Below are 19,866 nucleotides of genomic sequence, written 5' to 3'. Positions count from 1 at the left end.
TGCTCAAGCAGTTAATGCACTGGACTTAAGGAAAAAAAAGAAAAAAATTTAAAAAATTAAAATTATTATTTAGGGCAAAATATGGGTGTTTGAAAATTATGCCCTTTACTGGAGACTGAATGTGAACAATTAAGTGGAAGGCATTCAATCTCAAAACTACGTCTGTTCCCACAAGACCTCTGGCAGCACCATCAGTGTCCCACATTTGAGCGTGCACACATTGACTGCAGCTCAGAAATTCAGTTTGCAAACAAAAGACCCTCATCTCTTTAGTGAGACCCACATTCTCCTTCCCTCCCACTGACAGCTGACCAAAAGTTTTTTAATTAAATCATAATTAAGCATCTAGAAGCATTATTTTCCCAAGGGAAGGTGAAAAAAAAAATCCATTCACTGTGCCCATTCAGCTGTTGGTCTCTGTCTAGCCTGTGGCAGAGGGCATCAATTAAATGCCAGCTATGGTGGTTTTTATGAAGGGGTGTTTGTTCTGCAGGAACCAGACATCTGCAAACTTATGCTAAAGGTAAGTGACCAAACACTCCAAGGTCATAATGTTAAGACACCACTACACATCTACCTGGAGCCAGCAAGGTGTCATTCCCCACCAGTCACATGGAGCAGTAAAAATAAAAGTCTGAGTTTGAGTAGCAAAACAATAAATAATGGTTATAAAAAATTGGTATGTCTCATCTAGATTTTTTCCAGATTAAAACTGAGCTTATGTAACAGGCATAACTACTGATCATTACTTTTTATTTAACAAAGCCTTATGAGAAATATAACAGAAAAAAAATGAAGTATGACAAATACTTGACACCATTTACAAATGTACAAAAATAATTTCTTCTCCCCACGAATTTTTATTATCCACACTTGAAAGAGTTAGCTTGTATCTAAACTGGGATTAGTCACATAAGCATATCTCCCTTCTAAAGACAAAGTTACACCATAAATAAGTCTTTTACTGGCTCATAATTTCCCCATAAAGAAATAAAAATGAACCATGAGAATACAAACTGCCTTTTTCAACTGCAACTGTGTGCTAAGAAAGCCATGTCAGCAAGACTAACTTGATACTAGCTACAGCTCAAATTATCACCCCCTTATAAAACCCAGCACCCAGACAAAGTCTGGCAGCAAACTTCAGCTGCACATGGCAATATAGCTACTGAGGAAGGAAACCTATTACACACGCAGATCATCACACTGCATAGTCAAAGTGAGGTAATTGGAAACATCTGAATCATCTCTAGTGAAGCAATTTAAACATCTCCAGGCATAGTCACGAGTGGGGATGACAACACAAGGCCACTGACACCCACTAACTATTTTTATTTCTATTTTTTTTATGGCAATGCTTAATCATCAACCACCACACAAGCTAGGGAAGATCAGATGATTTATGTGTTTCAGCACGTTGCCACAGACCTGCATGATATATACCTGCACATTTATAGTATTAAAAATAGTGCGGCATGGTATTGAAAAAAAACTTTCAGTAGCATATGCTCCATGTTTCAAGTGACTGGATTACTCAGTGAGGTCAGAAACAAATTATCTAGGCTGCTGCAAATAAAGTACTGATAAAGCATTCATGTTATGTCATCAAACATCCCTTCCTTCTGACATGCTGTACCACTTTAGTAATCCAAGTCTCTGAATCCCAAACATTGTTCAATTTTAGAATCCCTCTAGCCTACCCAAGATAGGTTTCTGCAGATCAAAACACCATAGTGCTGATTTGTGACCTCTCTCTCATACAGGTTCTGAGAAAAAATTATGCACTACCCAGGGAAAGGGAAATCCTTCTCTGCAATGATATACTTCAAGCTCCCTTCCACGTGTGGTGACCCAGCAGAACTAGAACACAATCTGACTTTCAATTTATCCACCCGGTTATGCCTAATGAAAATCTGGTGAGTGAAACTGGAAAATTAGCAGCATCATCCCAGCAAAAAACCCCAGTACACGTTCAGCACTAGAAGCCTCCAAGCAGAGTGAAGCATATAAAAATGAATTAATCTGGCCTACAAAATCCATTTACAGCATGTCTGAAACAAGGTTTCTTACTGTGAGTAATGTTCTACAGTAAAAAAAAAGGAGTTTCCATAATCACTTAAGTTTGATTTCTCATTTGCATCTCTCCTGACCACTTCAATGGTCAGTAACAACTTATTCTCTCATGAAAAACCAAGAACTCAGACACAAGACTAAAAAAAAAGTAGAATTAACTTGTATACTTCCTATACTAGACTTAAATCTATACATCAATGCAAGAATACAGAGAAAGGACTAAGACCATATTAAACACATTACAGAGTATATAAGCAATTTATGAAAACAACTTTTGGAATTACTTTGCTCTGTAAAAATACCCATACCAGTGAAGGACTACTTTACCAGCAAAGCAATGTACTAATTGCTCACAAATAGAAGTAGGTCAGGGAAGATTCATGAAAGCAAATGTCAGTGACTCAGTGTAGAAGGAAGAAGAAAAGGAAGAAAATGAAGCAAGGATATGATTTATAGTATGTAAATAGGTATGAGCTAATAGTGCGAAGAGGAACAATTTCATGATGAATATTTGTTTAATTCACCCTGATGTGTCAAGAATGAAGTATCACACAAAATGACTAGTAAGGCAACATCCACTACAGAGACAAAAAAGCAAGCAGTGGTAATTGCAGTGAACATTCTAATTTTGAACACATCAGTTAAGTTACTGTCCGCAGCCCATGTGCCGCAGCTGCTGCAGCAGCTCAGTGCCAGACCCAGCAGCACTACGGCCCTAACGAGAACCACTGAGGAACTGCTGCAGGAAACGCTGCCTGCCCAACCACGCAACGCGAGACAGTAACGTCTGCTTCTTAACTTGACTGACTAAACACTACCTGCTCCAATACAAGCACAACTGCTGACAAACTTAAAGGAGAGGAAACCAAAGTGAGCGCCTTGCTGTGAAGCCTTAAATTATATAATGTAATGCATGCCATCTTCAAGTTCCATCTTCTGGATTCATACAGCGACTCAAATAGTCCAAGTTTTCAGTGTTTGAGGGTAGAGGTTTATTATTGTTGGGTTTGGTTTTTTGCTTTGTGGTTTGACAGTTTTTCTTGGAAGTTCATGTTCAATCCCTCTTTTGGCAATAGAGAGATTTAAGATGAACGGTAAAGTATCTAAAAGCAGACACAATTAACTAATTGCTAAAATTTACACAGTGGTAATAAATTCCAAATAAAAAGGAACACTGGTTTGGATGCATATGAAGTTGAACAGTGCAATCCAGTGTACAGCCTTTTTTCATATACTCATGAATCTTTTAAAGAAATTTGGAAATTTTATCATATAGTTAAAAAGAGTTCCAGATTTCATAACCCTGCAAGAACAGATCTGTATTGGCTTTTAAACTTCTACTAAAATTCCACATTGAAGCAGCAATGTCTGGGGCAGCAGAAGCATGACAGTGGAAGAAGTAAATTGAAAAGGGAATTTGTGTCAAGGTTGTCCATGAGGAGAGCTGCAATCCTCCCACAAAAGGCAAGTCTTCATTAAGTCTTGCTGTTCATAAGCAGTTCAGTAAACAAAAGCTGTTAACTTGAACAAGGAGCATGAAACTTACATGAAAAACATGGGGAAAAAAAATCACATATTAAGCTTCAACGGGGATCCAAAATAGGCAAATTTCCCCTGTCCTCAACTGTAACTTCAAATACCACTACATCATGTCACATTTCACAAATTCTCTAAGACAAATTATTACGCTAACAAGTAAATCTTACATGGACAAGCTAAAATCAAGACTTTCCACACATTCTGTACTGCCATAAGTCTACTGCCATCATTACTATTCTGAGATTCACTAGTCCATGATTCCACCATAGAAAGCGGTCTTGCAGATAACCTGTCATCTTAAGGAGCGTGGTTGAAGAGAAAAGAAAGCTGAACCTACAGTTTATTAAATTCACTAGTTTTCAAAGGAATGCTCTGTTCCACCAAAAAAAGCTTCCACACACTGTCCATTTGACATAATGGAGGCAGATTCAAGTAGAACTACAACACCCAGCATTCTGTGATCTCCTAACCCTCTCAGTCATAAGGAAGAATTTAAAGACTAATTCTTCATTTCTTGCTTTTCATAAAATAGAAGCCCCGAACCTCTCATTTGGTTCAGTGGTTTAATCAAACATTAGATTTTCTATTAGCATAAGCTCTAGCTCAGCTTTTCAAATAATCATTACAAATGACTTCAGACTACATTCAGATTGGAAATCAAATGCAGGCATACCTCTGAAAGACAAATTAATATTAGCAAAGGCTATTTTGGTTAAATGTCTTCAGTATAAAAGAACTGAGACATTTGTTGGTATTACCCTTTCTTCAAACCATAACCACAGAAGTTACTGCTTTGAAGATACAAATTTAATGATAAAAGCATATACATTAGCCAATTTTAACATAATCATATGCTTCTTAATAATCTCCCTTCTATAAATCCATAACTAAACATTAAATCAAAACAGTTTTTCAATTCTTTAAAAACCTTGAGAAAATCTGCGCAGGTAGGTAATGGCATACAGATTCAGGGGGGCTGGACAACTAGCAGGATGTGCATATGGGTGTGTAACCAATTAAAAAGTGACTGATTGAGAAAACAATCTAGCTTACAGATTTTACACGGATATATAATCTCTTGTCTCACTGTGACTAGCAGACTAGCAGAAATTTAGCTGATACAGAAAAACAATGACAATGAAACACTAAAAAACCAAACCCTTTGTAACTGGCAAACTGGTATACAATAATTTGATGAAAAACAAGAGCAATCTCATCATCTCTTCCTTCCAAAGTGCTTCACTACGTTGCAAACAACTGTGGAAAGTATTCATTTTGTGACGAAGATCCTTTTTTTCTTCATATTTTACAGAGAAATATCATATATTGCATTCATAATTTTTCTTTATTGTTTTTTTTCCAGGAAAGAAACCGAAACACTAGAATAGCAGCTTCACACCTATTTAACATCGGACAGTAACAGTTGCAAAAATCTACTATAAGACTGAAGTTAGACTAACATTATGTTACTGATAGTTCTGTACTTGATATTACATCTAAGCCATTGAACCATTTCCCACTCAGAGCTCTTAAAGTAAGTTACAGTAATAACAATACCAGAAAATAATATTCTGCTTTTAAATTCTGACTATTCAGTATGTTATACCAACCATATTTTTGAAACAGATAATGTAGTCACTCTCTCCAAAGGGCAAATTCTGATATTTCTATTTACTAATGTCTCCCAGCACATTTTACCACAAATAGAAAAGCAGAAACATGTCATTCACCAGTGCTGGAGACAGGAATCATACACGGTGTGATACAAAGCTACACGTCACATTCGTCACAAGTCTGGCTGTAATAGTCCAAATGCCTGCAGCCATAATGCTCTGCACTGAGTTTTTTTCACATTTTGGGCTGTACAGCACTAGCTACTGCAGGAAATGATGATCACCTCCGAGTCAGAGCTAAGCACACACCCCAGCGCGGTGCTGCAGGGCACAGTGCTGTTTTGCAGATGAATCTGGGCTGCCAACCACATGAGATCATTATAGATCATTGCTCTGAGTAAACATAAATGCACTGAAGCACACACTTGGGCAGAAACTTACTGAACATTCTGAAACCAAATCAACTCAGTCCTGGGTTGTTCTTCAAGATCTCAATGAGCTAATTAAAGAAAAAGTCCTATTATTTAGACAGCATATTTGTGTCAAGCAACCCCCAAAACCTTCAACATTTCTCCATCAATAATTTAAAACCAGCAAATGTCTATTGGTGAAATAATTAAAAGCACCCCAAACAACAACAAAAAAAGGAAAAAAAAACCCACACAAAAAAAACAAACAAAAAAAACGAACAAAAAAAACGAACAAAAAAAATGAACAAAAAACCCTCCAAAAAGCCAACCAAACAAAAAAACTAAACGATCTTCCCAAAATAATAAAAAGTCTCTACACACACTACATATGTACAATTCACCAGCCAAGAAAACTCTGCATCTCTGACAATAAACTGCGATAAGGATGATTTCAGATTAAATTTAGCATTACATAGGTATCGAATCACAGACCAAATATAAAAAGTAGGTAAATTACACTCATAATCTTGTTAAAAGGTTATCACCACTGAGGATGCAAAGAGAAGATTCCATTCCATTCGTTAAGGTGACAAGCGGTCTATGGCCACACTAAAGGTTAGAATTTTACATATTCAAGCAAGTAAATCATATCCTCAATATACATATGAAAGTTTGTTTTGTTTTTTTTTTAAAGTACTCAGTATAGCTCAATATGATCATTTTATAAATTCAGGTTGCTGGCAGAAGGGAAGGAAAAAAACCAGTAAGCGTTAAGCATAGAGACTACCACGTTACAGTGTAACAGGAGGGTACCTTCCAGCTTAGTTCAAACACACTAAATCAATAGAAATTAATCATACATTATGCTTGAAATGATGCATGCTTGTAAACCCTGGTAACCACTAAATTCACCAGGTACATTAACGCTATTGTACATATTGAATTACAGAGTTACCATGCAGAAAATGTGTAAAAAAATAATTTGTAGTTTTGTTTTCTACACATCCTATCTTCTACAAGGACCTATGAAAACATAAAATTGTAGGTGCTCCTATGTATGTCCCTACAGCCATGTGGTTATTACCCACAGCTAAAAAAAAAAAAATCAACTATGCTTCTACAGGTAGAAATAATTATTCTTTTTGGTCTAAAAGTCTTTGGAACAAATGGTAACAGGTTGCAAATGCCTTTACTCAAGATTTTATCTAAAAATAATGACTGTATTATTTTCTTTGTTCTTCAACATTGTACAATGATTTCAGATAGTAGCCTTCCTCCTGTAGGATGCAACTGAGTGAATTTGAAAAAACTCTGAAAACAGCCAGCTTTGTCCCAAGACTTCTAAAAGAAAAGTATTTTGAAAGAAGATCTGTCATAACTGAGGAAAACCTATCTTTTCTATTTTCAAAAACAAAACTATTTGGGTCCCTCATGCAACAGAGCTCAGTAGAGAAGCATTATTATTTCTTATATTTGCAGTTTTGCTACAAGTCTCCATGGTTCTCCACATCACAGGAACACAACAAAGGACAACCTACACTCCAAAGAGCTTACACAAGCTCAAAAACCCAACCTCAACACATAGACAAGACAAACATCTCCAACAGGTTAGAATAGGGTGTGGATGAGGTAAGGTGACAGAAAAGGGTGTGCTACAATTTTCGGCCATCAGGAAGAGTAATCACCTCACTACTCATCCGGCCTATTAGCCCATTAGCTAATTTAAGGTTTCTATTTGCATCATAGTAGAAGGATGCCTTAAGAACTAATGTTCATAAAGCATAAAATCAGTATTTCTGCAGCTTTTGTTTTCTGGAAAACATCCCAAATATTATGAACACCACAGAGGGTTTGAGAAAAACGAAAAAATGTGATAGCGGTCAAAAAACTACTCCAGTACCTCATAGTCACAGCCAAGTCAAAATGACAGGAACAAATTCACCCTCTACATGAGCTTCCCTTGTTCTTTAAGATTTTTATGAGGAAACAGTAGCTCTTACTTTAGACAGGACCCAGAAGAATACCCTGCCTAATAAAAGCAGAAGCTAGCAAATTAATGGAAGTTGTTATAATAATAAAAATTTTTTAAAAAGCCTTAAAAACAAAAAATCTGATACTGCACATCTTATCCAAAAAACATGAAGCACCACATTCCTTTCAAATCATATTATAATGAACTGTCTTTTAACTACTTGGACTTCAAGTCCTATACTCATCTTCACTAATCTTGAATAGTTGTATTGATAATATTTGCTGCCTTTGCCCTAAGGATGGTTAATGTAAAGTGAATCATCACTCATGATTTATGAGTTTTATATTTACAGAATCTTGGTGTCTATTAGAAAAGTGGTTTTATAAAATGATACAAATTTTGTAGGAAAATAACCCTACAGCACAAACTGTTCAGGTGAAATATCTATACATGTATGAAAACTGTATCTCTATCCTTGTTTTTGGTTGTGCAGTATTATGTGCCTTCCTGCTGTGACTTCAAAGAGGCCAGTGTGTAATGCAGAACACATCAGTTCTCAAACTCTAATATCTCCTCTAATATTAAAAATGTCTGTAACTAAAAAATGGGCAACACACATAATTCTTTCTCTTCTCCTACATGCATGTTTAATATGCCTATTTATATGAGAGTAGCAACACCTCTGTGTAAATTCAAATAATAAAGACTTAAATTGTAACTTTGAATCATCTGAAACTTGGCAGATACCCTTATTTTACAGGACTATGCTACCCCTATACCGAAACAATATTCAGCAACAAGTCATTTTATTAGGGTGCTGGATTTCTAACATGTACTAGGTGCTCCTGCCCCACGTTCCTGTTCCTACTGCATGTGCTTTACTTTATTCCTGCACCTTTTTTTGCGATGATCTAGCTGATTTACCTACAAGTTCAACCTGGGAGCTGCTCTACCAATAATGTAAGAGTCTCCATTAACCAGACGTTTTCCCCCTGCTCCAGTCTTCCAACAACACTTCAGCAGGACACATTCCTTCATACAACTCCCACACCCTTCCATCTTTTCAGACCGTCACACCTAAGAGAGAAAAGCAGCACACAGCTTCCCCCTCCAAGTCCTTATACACATCCTACATTCTCACAAGGACCACAGCTAAGTGCTCTCACCACACTGAGACACCAGACCACACTGTCAGCTCCTCAGTCAGCTTCCTGGAGCAGATGCCTTTTAGAAAACACAATGCTATTGTTCCCTCAGTATGATTCGAAGGGAAAATTAATTTTTCCATACCAACTGAGGCAGAAAATGCCAACAATCCTTTGGGATCTCTCTTAAAATTTTTTCCTTCTATTAATATCCATCTGGTGACCCTAGCACTGGATTTAGGCAGTCACAGCCACAAAGAATGTACTGAACATTTTGGTGCTTATGAAGACTGGCCCAATATCTCTGAGGTTATTACTAAGGTTCGTGTGAAAGACAATAGCATCAGCAATAAATTAGTACTGGTAAAACACAGCTCACTTAAGGAACAACAAGAAACAAAAGAGAGTTGTCCTGAGCTGTGTTAAATCTTTCAAATTTTGCTAAACTCATCAATGATTAAACAAACATGTTACCTTATCTGGGAGGGCCAAATTACTAAATCTCTAACACTATTACTCTGTCTCTTTATTTCCTGTAGACTGTCAGAGTAGGTGATCCTACTGGTTTCTTCTTTCCTTATAATTTATGAATCAGAAGAAGGAAACACATGATCAGTAGAAGGTATTAATTTGTAGATAATGCTGAATGCTTAGGTCTGACCCACACAAACAATTTGCATATTTTAAAAAGTAACCTAGCATATTCATATATACTAGTATGTTTAGTATTTCCTTTAGAGAAAAGGGGAAAAAAAAGAAAAAAGCATCTTGCTCTTCTAAGATTTGAAGAAGACACAGAAGAAATAATGCAAAGATATAATTTTTAGACTTAAAAACACATAATAAACAAACAAAACCTCCAAACAGGAAGAAGTTTCAATTTTTTGTTTCGAAATTTTTCCCATGGTTAGAAATCAAAGCCTTGCAAAAGATGATAATATTTTGACATTTGACAAGACAGAATAACACATCTAAGACACAGCCGAGTAGCAACAAGAACCTGACAGAAGTGTATTTTCCAACAGAACTGTTCTCTAGTCACTCACAGGTCAGAGATGGGAAGCAAATGTAGTAGTTCAATCATCAAAACACGGCAGAAAGGCCAGGGATGATGCCAAATCACCAAGCCTCGTGTAAGAAAAAAATATATAATGCAAGCTTACTTTAAAAAAGTGTTATATCTTTTCTGAGTTCATTATGTAGGCAATGCAAAAGATGCTCTGGTAAGACCTGACGGTGCAGTGAACTGACATAATCATCCTTTTGTGTGGCATGCTCGTAGACAAGGTGAACACAGCATACTGGACTTGTCTGACTGCTTTTGCTTCTACTGTTACAGCACTTATGGAAATTCCCTTGACATACCCATGCATAAGAACAAGCTAGACAAGCCTAGAGTCACTGAAAAGGCAAATTTGTAAAACAAACATACACAATCTACTTTCTATAACTCCAACAGGGTTACCAGTATTAATACAAAGGATATTTGTTAATTGCAACTTCTCACTGAAGAGTAGTGTCTGATGAAGGAGATATTAATCAAGCATTCTCCTTCCAGTTTCCCAAAAAGGGAATTTAAAAAAGCCATGTATTGATTTACATTATGAAAACCATGCTGAAGACAAATTCTGTAAACACCGAGATATCTGTTGAAAATAAGCCTGATTTATTCTTATCATCAGTATATAACTTTTGTTTCATCAAGGACTGGATTGTTAGGTTTATGTTTGAACTATGCAAAATCTGTAAAATATATTTATCAACTGAAAATTGTAATAAAGATTTTTTGCTTTTTCTCAGTCAGCAGGGACTGTAATCAACAGGAAACAGCCCGTTTCAGAACTTGAACAGAACTTCACTCTGGACTGCTAGGCTCATAGATATTAACCAATACACTGTTTAATTAAATGACATATATCTGTTACAAAAAAATTCATCTAGAGAATAACCAGGGAACCTACATATTATATGGATCCATGTCCTCTGACTGAATCACACCACGTCTTCTACAATGCTCCTGTGAAACTCTCATCTCTCATACTCCATTTGCTCTCCAAACTCCCTCTGGGGCCAGCTTCCCTGACTGTTTAGCTATCCTAGTGCAAGAGATGCTCCATGGAGCCACTCATAAGCCATCTCTGGGAGACACTGATGGCACTTCCAGGCAGATTGTCACAACTTGGCTGGAAGAAGGTCCCGGCTTCCAGTCACACAAACCTCTCTGTGTCCATCAGGTGCACCAGTAAATCCTTATATTCCATTAGAGTACAGTCTGGGTTTGAATAGGGAAGGTTTCAGGGTTAAAGCACACACTTAAAAATACAATATTCTTAGGACTACCTTTCTTTTTTTTCCTACAGTTGAGGTTTCTGTATACTTTTAAGGAGGAATACCTTTCCAAAACATTCTAGCATCTCATCCAAGAAACGATAATTACAGTAGCTCCAAAAGGATTTTAGGAGTAGGAAGAATTTAAATTAGAAGCCAATTCATATACTCAGATTTATTAAAGGAAGTCCAAACTACTATACCCATCTTCCCTATATTAACCTCATTAGGACTTAGAATTGATGCTAAAAACATTATTTTTAAATGTATTTCAAAAACAAAGTAAACACTTCTTACAGAAATACCTCTAAGATACTTCATTACCATATCTGATGAAAAGCTTTAATAAAACAAGTAATTATAATATAAACCTCTCTCTTCCAAGCATGTACAAAAAGAAAATGCCAACAAACCCAACAATAAAAGTACTGCAAATTGGTTCACATATCAAATCTATCTCCTGTGAGAAGTGGGATTCCATTCATAAGCCTACTACAAATGTCATACAGGAATTGGGCCCAGCAGCCCATGAAGTGAAGACTCACAAGGCAAGAAAGCAACGAGGGAAAAATAAAGAAATCTCCCTACTAGAACTTCAGTTATGCATGTCTTAAGCATCTCTTAAAGCAACCACAAGTGATAAGTACCAGCATTCACCAAAGTAAATTTTAATTTATTAACTCTCTCAAAGTGAACTTCTAGACCAAACCAATGTCCACAGAACGACCTCGAAAAAGTGAATCCTTTCCCTATTACTTAAAGGAAAAAAGACTCATATTATATGGTGTTTCAAAATGTAAACACTACACTAGTTTGAATAATCCTAGTTAAAAGAGTTTTTCTAGTTCAAACTCCCCTGCAAGAGGCAGGGACACCATATCTACTGGTACATATAATGACCAAAAATAAACAAAAATATTGACATTTTCTCTCGGACCTCAAAGGACATAAGTTTATATTTATGTATGTCTGCCAAAACCAAAAGATAACAATTTTGTCAGATACATAAAAAATATTCAGAGTAATATAGTTCCTTATCGACAAAAAAAGAAATTGTATTTGTTCTACAACCAAACATCTTACTGCCTTGAGAGAAATTATGTTTTCTTTAAATTCTGGAACACATTCTGGAATATTGTAATCAAGCACTAAGAGAAATGAGGGTATGCACATTTTTATTCAACTAAATTATTTCAATGCTTAAAATTTCACATTGTTTGTTTCAGTAAATTAAGCAGCAACAGGAATGGCATTCCTTAAACACCCCTGACTTTACACACAACTATCTTGGTAAACTCATCACTTAATAAAATTAATTATACATGTTTTTTATTTTTCCATACTTACCTGGACATTAATAATTGTGTTTTAAACCAGTCTAGTTAGAAGAGAGACTCTTTGATTACATCTATCTATCTATACACACATAAAAAGCCATTTCCTTAGCTGTAAGCTTGCCTCACTTGACGTAATTTTCAACTTCTTTTTGAGGGAGAAAAACAAAATTCACAGTGGGTAGCCTTTTAAAAATTTTTCTTTCATACATTTTTATTTTAAACATAGTTAAAGTCAAATGATAGAGATGAAAAGCTTTAAATTTTCACAATGACCACAGCTACTGAATTTGCAAAGGTTCAAAGGAAAAAAATCCTCTGAAAGGTTCTCAAGAGAAAATCCAGGAGCCATCACTGAATGCAACACAGCCTGTTGAATAAGGCTGAATCAAAGGTACGTGAACTTTCTGATTCTCCTCAGATATGCATCTCTCCTGATGCCATCCCAGTGTTCCTCCAAACAAACCTAGGACCTACTAAACGTCTTCTAATGACATGTAACATCACAGCCCCAATCCAGGTCTCCAGCCTATAGATAATGTGACAATATACACAGAACTACTGCATGCAACAGTAAGTTTTACATCATTTTTAGTGTGACCCATTTAACACACATAATTTTAAATGTTCAACCTAAACCAATTATCAGTATCTTCATATTCTAAACACAGTGACTCAAAATATTGAGTGATTCCACCTCCATAACTAACAAAATTTCCATTCCTGCACAATGACATGCAGCAAATTCACAGAATCACAGAATGGGTAAAGTTGGACCCAGAGGACCAAAGTGGCTCATCTGGTCCAGCCTCCCTGCTCAAGCAGGGTAATCCAAGAGCACACAGCACAGGATTGTGTCCAGGCAGTTCTTGAGTATCTGCAGTGAGGGAGACTCCACAGCCTCTCTGGGCAATCTGTTACAGTGCATGGTCACCTGCACAGTAAAAATGTCCTTCCTCATGCTCAGGTGGAACTTCCTAGGTCTCAGTTTCTGCCCATTATCTCCTGTCCTACTGCTCAGCCTCTCTGAGAAGAGCCTGGTCTATCTTCTTGAAACCTATCCTTTAGATATTTATACATATTAATGAGGTCACCTCTCAGCTCTATCCCCTAGAGGCTCAAAAAGCTCAGCTCCCCTGCCTTTCCTCATAAGAGAGATGCTCCAGACCCCTCATCATCTCTGCAGCCCCTGCAGCCCCACCCCAGGAGCTCCATGTCTCTCCTGTCCTGAGGAGCCCAGAACTGGACACAGCACTCCAGGTGAGGCCTCACAGAGCTGAGTGCAGGGGCAGGATCACCTCCCTTCACCTGCTGGCAATGCTCCTCCCAATGTCCCCCAGGATCCCATTGGATTTCTTGGCCACCAGGACACGCTGCTGGCTCATGGGCAGCTTGTTGTCCAGCAGGACCCCCAGGTCCTTCTCTGCAGAGCTGCTCCCCAGCAGGTCAGCCCCAGGCTGTGCTGGTGCCTGGGCTTGTTCCTCCCCAGGTGCAGGACCCTGCCCTTGCCTTTGCTGAATATCACAGGGTTCCTCTCTGCCTAAATTCATTGGAAACCTCCCTTGAAATCCACTTTTCTGACCACCATTTCCAGCTTTGACAAAGAGCTACCACAGGCAAGCCCATCAATTGGCATGTGCAGCCACACAAGTTGGTACTCATATCACTAACAAAAGTTTGAAGCTCGCTGACAAGAGGCGCAGCAGAAAAGGCAACTATTAACAACTGCATGGGTGAGCTCCTGTGTGCTTAAAATAAACATTTGAGAAGGATGAGCTGAAGTCTAATACAGCAAGAACTCTAATGACCAGAACATCAGTAGCAGATGTAAGCCAGGTACAACAGAGTGAATCTCTGAGTGCTGTGCCTAGACCATGTGGCATGTCTGAACAACCACAGCTCATGAAGGGATGTCTGTACTACCCTTTAAATTCTCTGAGTAAGAAAAACAAAGACTGTCTCCCGTCGTGTCACAGCAGATATTAACCATGAAAGTAGAACAAAAATAACAATTACAGCTTCTTTCAGTATATTTCTAAGCTTTTTTATTTTGTTCATGTATCAGCTTTCTTCAGACTTTCTAAAATAAGATACTTTTGTCACTTCTTAATGATCTTGACACACTTCTAATAAAACTATATTTTATCAGAGTGAAAATGAAGCAAAAAATAGCAGTATGACCAGATGAATCCCTACCAGTCTGGCTGAAGCTAAGAAATAATGTTGGCTCATTCAGACTTGAAATACATTAATTGCCTGAAGAATAAAGTTGGTCAATTAAGCCAACCAAAATAAAAACAACACATTCAATTCGACGGTGAGACTGTAAAACTATCCCCCTAACAGCCTTTACTGTGAATGAAAGGAAATACAATTACCAAGATACATTAACACTTCACTAGGTAGTAGAGAAAACAATGGGATCATTGGTCCAGCAGATTAACTTCTAACAAAACATATTCAATGACAGTGTGTTTGGAAGCACAGATAGTCTGCCCAGATATACTTCTTAATCTCCCCAGTTCTGGGATAACAATCTTTTCTAAACTTACTTATCATCTATTAGAATAATAGCTCCTCTCTCTTGCATGCAGGAACTAAGGTGAATGAAGAATTTGAAAGTCAAGAAATGATGAAGCTCTTCAAATTACCACCCCCTCAAATATATATTAAAAAACAATACAAAGACATCACAAAGAAATACTTTTTAAACAAAGTTCAAACTTATATTTACTCTTCTGCAGAAGTAAAATAACTCAGTTGGAACAGTTTCAGCTGACAACAACGTAATTAAACATTGGTTTTCTTATATTATCAACAGAACCACCTGTTGTTATATAAAACAATTTATAATATAGTTATAGGATAGTTTTAGTATATTTATAATATAGTTTTAGTTCTGTGTTGACAAAAACCAAAGTCTACATAAAACCAACAGCAAGAGTTTACATCGCAATTTTAATATCACTGTACCTATTCAAACTAACAAACTAGAGACATTCAAAAAAACTGCTTTTCCAGGCAGCATGCTGTCCCAAAACAGCATAACAGAATGACAAGGAAGTTTGACTACTCTGTTCTGATTCCAGTAAAATTCATAATTTTCCACATTTTAAGATTTCAGAAAGATTATTAACTCTTATAACGCGTAATTGATGTCTGATGAATATTTTAATCCCATATTATGAAAGACTCACTACCATTTCAGTGACTATAAACAAATAAAATGAAGTTTCAACACAAATTATCTATGAGTCTACTTTGGTTCAGAGGCAACTGGGCAAGCATTCATGAATTTCAGGCCTTTGGGGGAAAAAAATCCCATTCTGACTCAAAGGAAGAGCAATTCCACTAACATTGTTCCAGCGCAACTACCATAAAAAAAGCAAGAGAAAAGGACAACACAAAAAGGATCACTGGCTTGTCGGTTTTGTAAAAGATACACAGAGAAAATCAGACAAAAAGAGTGCAAGTGTCAGAGAGAACCAAATACATATCATAAAACCAAGCAGAAAATGGTGATTTTTCCATGTGAAAAGAAGTGGATCTGTACATGTTTATCCATCTGTAAATCTAGACAGCAATTTCCATAAGCATATGTCTACAAGTAGACACAGACCCTCTCTTTCTCTCTCCCTGCAGTTCTCTGTATGCTTGCATACGTACTTCTTCGCTGTAGAAGCACATGGTATAATCCATGGCACTTACAGTCTCAGGGATTTGAATAAGAAATGCCTCCAATTTATAACTGAAGACAATTTTTCTACCCACCAGTCTTGAAAACCCACCCCACTTGAAAGTCAGGCTGTGATATTTCTTATTCAAGTATCATTTCCCAAAGAGCTGCTACAACTGAAATTCAGCTAAGATCAACTGTTGGAAAACTCCTCCTGAAGCAGGCTATCTCTTCATTCTTTACTTTTTGGAACGTCAAGGAGAGATATATGATTACATCAAGTAAATCTGTACAGAGACACAAAATTCATAGTAATAGGTGTCAAGAAAGTAGAGTAGTGCTCATGGGTCTAGCAGGCCACAAAAATCTGGTAGCAGAGGTAAAAATAATTGAACAGGCAAAAGGAACATAACTGAGAGGCAAAAATGCTGAACCAACCCATAAAATTTTTTCTCTTAAATTGGCAAGGAGTCCCAAAGCCAGCTGTGGATACAATCAGAAAGAAATGCTTTCTCAGGGATACAATCAGAAAGAAATGCTTTTTCAGAAGTTTTCTTGAAGCATCTGGGCATGCACCAGGCTAGACTAGGTTTCATAAGCAGCATAAGTATTAAGAATAAACCTCTCTTGAATCAGTGACCCAAAACTTTCACTTAAGCCCCGCAGGAGATTTAGATGACAGGAACTAAACTCCCTTCAAATCTCTCACTCTTGAGGCATCTAAAATGCCTGGGAAGCTACATAACACATGAGTGGCTACCAGCAGCACTCTTAGAAAGAAAGGCAAGGCATCCTGTGGCAAGCTAAGCCAAGTAAGCAGCTATCTGTCCAGTTTTTACAAGCAGCTGCAGCTATGGCTGACTGAGCCTGTGAAGATAACGCAGGTGAGACACAGCACAGAACACGTAAACCTGGTGAGTACCTCAATTAATTCAACATCTGTTTCTGGAACAGAGTTAGGAGAATCTGCACTGTCCATGCTGAGTTTTATGCTTCTGACAGCTTTATTGCTCCTTAAGGTTCATGCCTTCCATTAGTAAACAAATTATGAGTATAGAGGGGCAGAGGGCAGGTCCACCTTTAAGAAGAGAGCTGAAGAAGTGTGTGGACAGCCTTCCCCAGAAGACATCAACAGAGCAGATTCTGACTTCCCACTACTCAGAACCAACCTGACAAAGGAGGGTTATCTGGGCCCATTAAGATTAAGCAGCCTTGAAATTCTACTGCTGCCTTTTCCACTTCACAGTGCTGTAACACTGATTTGGCTAAAGAGAGGGCATTAAATGTTTAGTACCTCTATAATACATGAAATGCAACTGCATATATGGCACGTACTGACATACCATACATGTGATACGCTGCTTTAAAAAGACTTTCAAATATTTCAACAAACCCAGTAAAGCACTGAATATGTTTGAAAGCCAGGAAGGTATCCCCAACATATAAAACAAGCAAACCAATGATACAAATTTATTTCATGATCTTGTGAGATGTATGAAGTTTCTCTCCTCCTCAACCTGCTACACAACTGCAGATTTAGAAAAGGTATTTGTAGGTCTTCACACAATTACAATTTGAGTAAGAACAGTGAAGACAATTTGAAAAAAAACCTCTACATGTCTCAGGAGAAAAATAGGTAAGGCCTGTTTGGATCCTCAGTTAATGCTGCGTAAGAGTGAAAAATTATTTACAAGAGGGGGATAAGAATGATAAAATAACTCAGCATTTTCAGCTACCCCAAGCAGAAGACATAAATAATAGATATTTACTGTAGGAATAGCTTTTTCATTTATGTTAAGCAGGCCACTTGTTTTCCCTATTTTAAACTTTCTGCCATTAAATAGATAGTTGTTCTCTTCCTTTTGAAAAATAAATCAGACCATAAATATTTAAAGCTTAGTAAAAACCAACTTTGCTAGGCCTCTATCCTGCTTGTGTTGTGCCACCTTTTTAGCCAGCAGAAGAAATATTTTACACACGTTGTCCAAAGATAATACATAAGCCAATACTCACGGTGGTTTCACAGTAATTTAACACCACACCTAGTATGTCCCAAAATCCCATACAGGGTACTAGTGTATGAAGTTACAAACTTCCGCACCTTGTTTCTTTCCCTTTTGATACGGACATATTTAGTTGAAAGTGCCAACCCAGCACATGGTGGAAAGGATGTGAAAGCTTGTAAGTCTTTTGCCCACTGATGGCACAACCCTTTAACTTTTACTCAGCATTTACTATTTCCAAGCCTTTCCGCACCTCCTGACAATAATGAAAATGCTACAAAAACAAAAAAGGCCATTCCTGCACTAGCAAACGTCAAGCTAGCCTGTTTTAAAAAAGGTACTTATGCAAACCTGTCCCTTTAAGAACACAGAACAAAATAGGCTATCTTGAGCTGTCCATATAAAGAATATCTGTTTCCAATAAAATGTCGAATACTTGAGAGCAAGCTGGAAATGTCTTTAAGAGGGAAAAAAGGAGGAGGGTAGAAGGGCTGGACAAAAGAGAAGATATAACAAATGGAGGCAGAGTACTATGCAGCGTCTGGTCAGAAAAACCACACCAAGGGCCTCGCAAGGAGAGGCTCTGAGCTCCCGCAGCCCCCGACCAGCACACTGCGGGAAGGAGGCCGCGGGTCCCGGCACCTTCCAGGCCCTTCTGCCGGACAGGAAAGCGAGGAAAGCCAGGAAAGCAGCGCCCGCTGGCGCGCACCTGGAGCGCTGGGCCTGCCTCACCTCTGGGTCCGGCGGAGCCGGCTGCCGCGCCGCAGGTGGGGCAGCGTGAAGTTGGAAAGCAGCGTCCAGAAACCGGGGTCCGACATATCCATTTCTCTGCCTCTGAAAGCTTAGTAACTCAGTGCCATAGTACGACGAGGAAGAGGAGGAAGGGACGGCAGCCCTGGGAGAGAGAGCGGGAAGGCAGCCAGCCGCCGAGGGGGCGGAAGGAGAGCAGAGATAGCAGCAACCCGAACCCACAGAAACTTTTCCGTGCGGCTGCTCCGCGGGTGCCGCCCCGCCCCGGCCATTGGCGGCCGCGCACAGGCCGCGCCGCTCCGCCCGCCCACCGCGGGGCAGAGGCCCCCGCCCGCACTCGGGGGGAGGGCACCTGGGGGACAGAGCACCTGGGGGGCAGAGCATCTGGTGGGCAGAGTATCTGGGGACAGAACACCCCGCCCGTGCACCCGGGGAGAGAGCACCTGGGGGGCAGAGTATCTGGTGGGCAGAGCACCCGGGGGCAGAGCGCCCGGGGGGGCAGAGACCCCGCCCGTGCACCCGGGAGATAGAGCACCTGGGGGTAAAAGCACCCGGGAGGCAGAGCCCCCCGCCCGCGCACCCGGGAGATAGAGCACCTGGGGGTAAAAGCACCCGGGAGGCAGAGCCCCCCGCCCGTGCACCCGGGAGATAGAGCACCTGGGGGTAAAAGCACCCGGGAGGCAGAGCCCCCCGCCCGTGCACCCGGGAGATAGAGCACCTGGGGGTAAAAGCACCCGGGAGGCAGAGCCCCCCGCCCGTGCACCCGGGGAGAGAGCGCCGGGTCAGAGCCCCTCGCCCGTGTACCCGGGGGAAGAGCACCCGGGACAGCCCCGGGGTCAGAGCCCCCCGCCGGCTGCGCTCGGACGTGCTGGGAACTGCAAGGACAGTGGCTCTCGGGGCAGCGCACAGTGTACGTGTGTCACTGCCGGGGCTTCTGCCCCTCCCGGGAGAACTGACGGTACGGGTGCTTCTTAATTAGCCTTTGTCACACTGGCCGCTCCAGACACCAGGCGTTTGCCTCGG

At 39.3% G+C, this 19,866-nt stretch overlaps 1 protein-coding gene across 1 annotated transcript in view; it reads right to left on the bottom strand.

Moving 5' to 3' along the window:
• LOC130265486 (microtubule-associated serine/threonine-protein kinase 4-like) overlaps positions 1-19,045 on the bottom strand; it is a 91,810-nt gene extending 72,765 nt beyond the window's left edge. Inside the window, exon 1 of the mRNA XM_056514586.1 lies at positions 18,826-19,045. Coding sequence (XP_056370561.1) covers positions 18,826-18,917 — 92 coding nt within the window. The 5' untranslated portion in view covers positions 18,918-19,045. The remainder of the gene's footprint in view (positions 1-18,825) is intronic.
• Between the last annotated feature and the right edge of the window lie 821 nt (positions 19,046-19,866).

This window comes from Oenanthe melanoleuca, chromosome Z (assembly GCF_029582105.1).
Source record: "Oenanthe melanoleuca isolate GR-GAL-2019-014 chromosome Z, OMel1.0, whole genome shotgun sequence".
Lineage (NCBI taxonomy): Eukaryota > Metazoa > Chordata > Aves > Passeriformes > Muscicapidae > Oenanthe > Oenanthe melanoleuca.
Note: the sequence above shows the minus strand (reverse complement) of the source record. Positions and strands in the feature narration are given on the sequence as shown.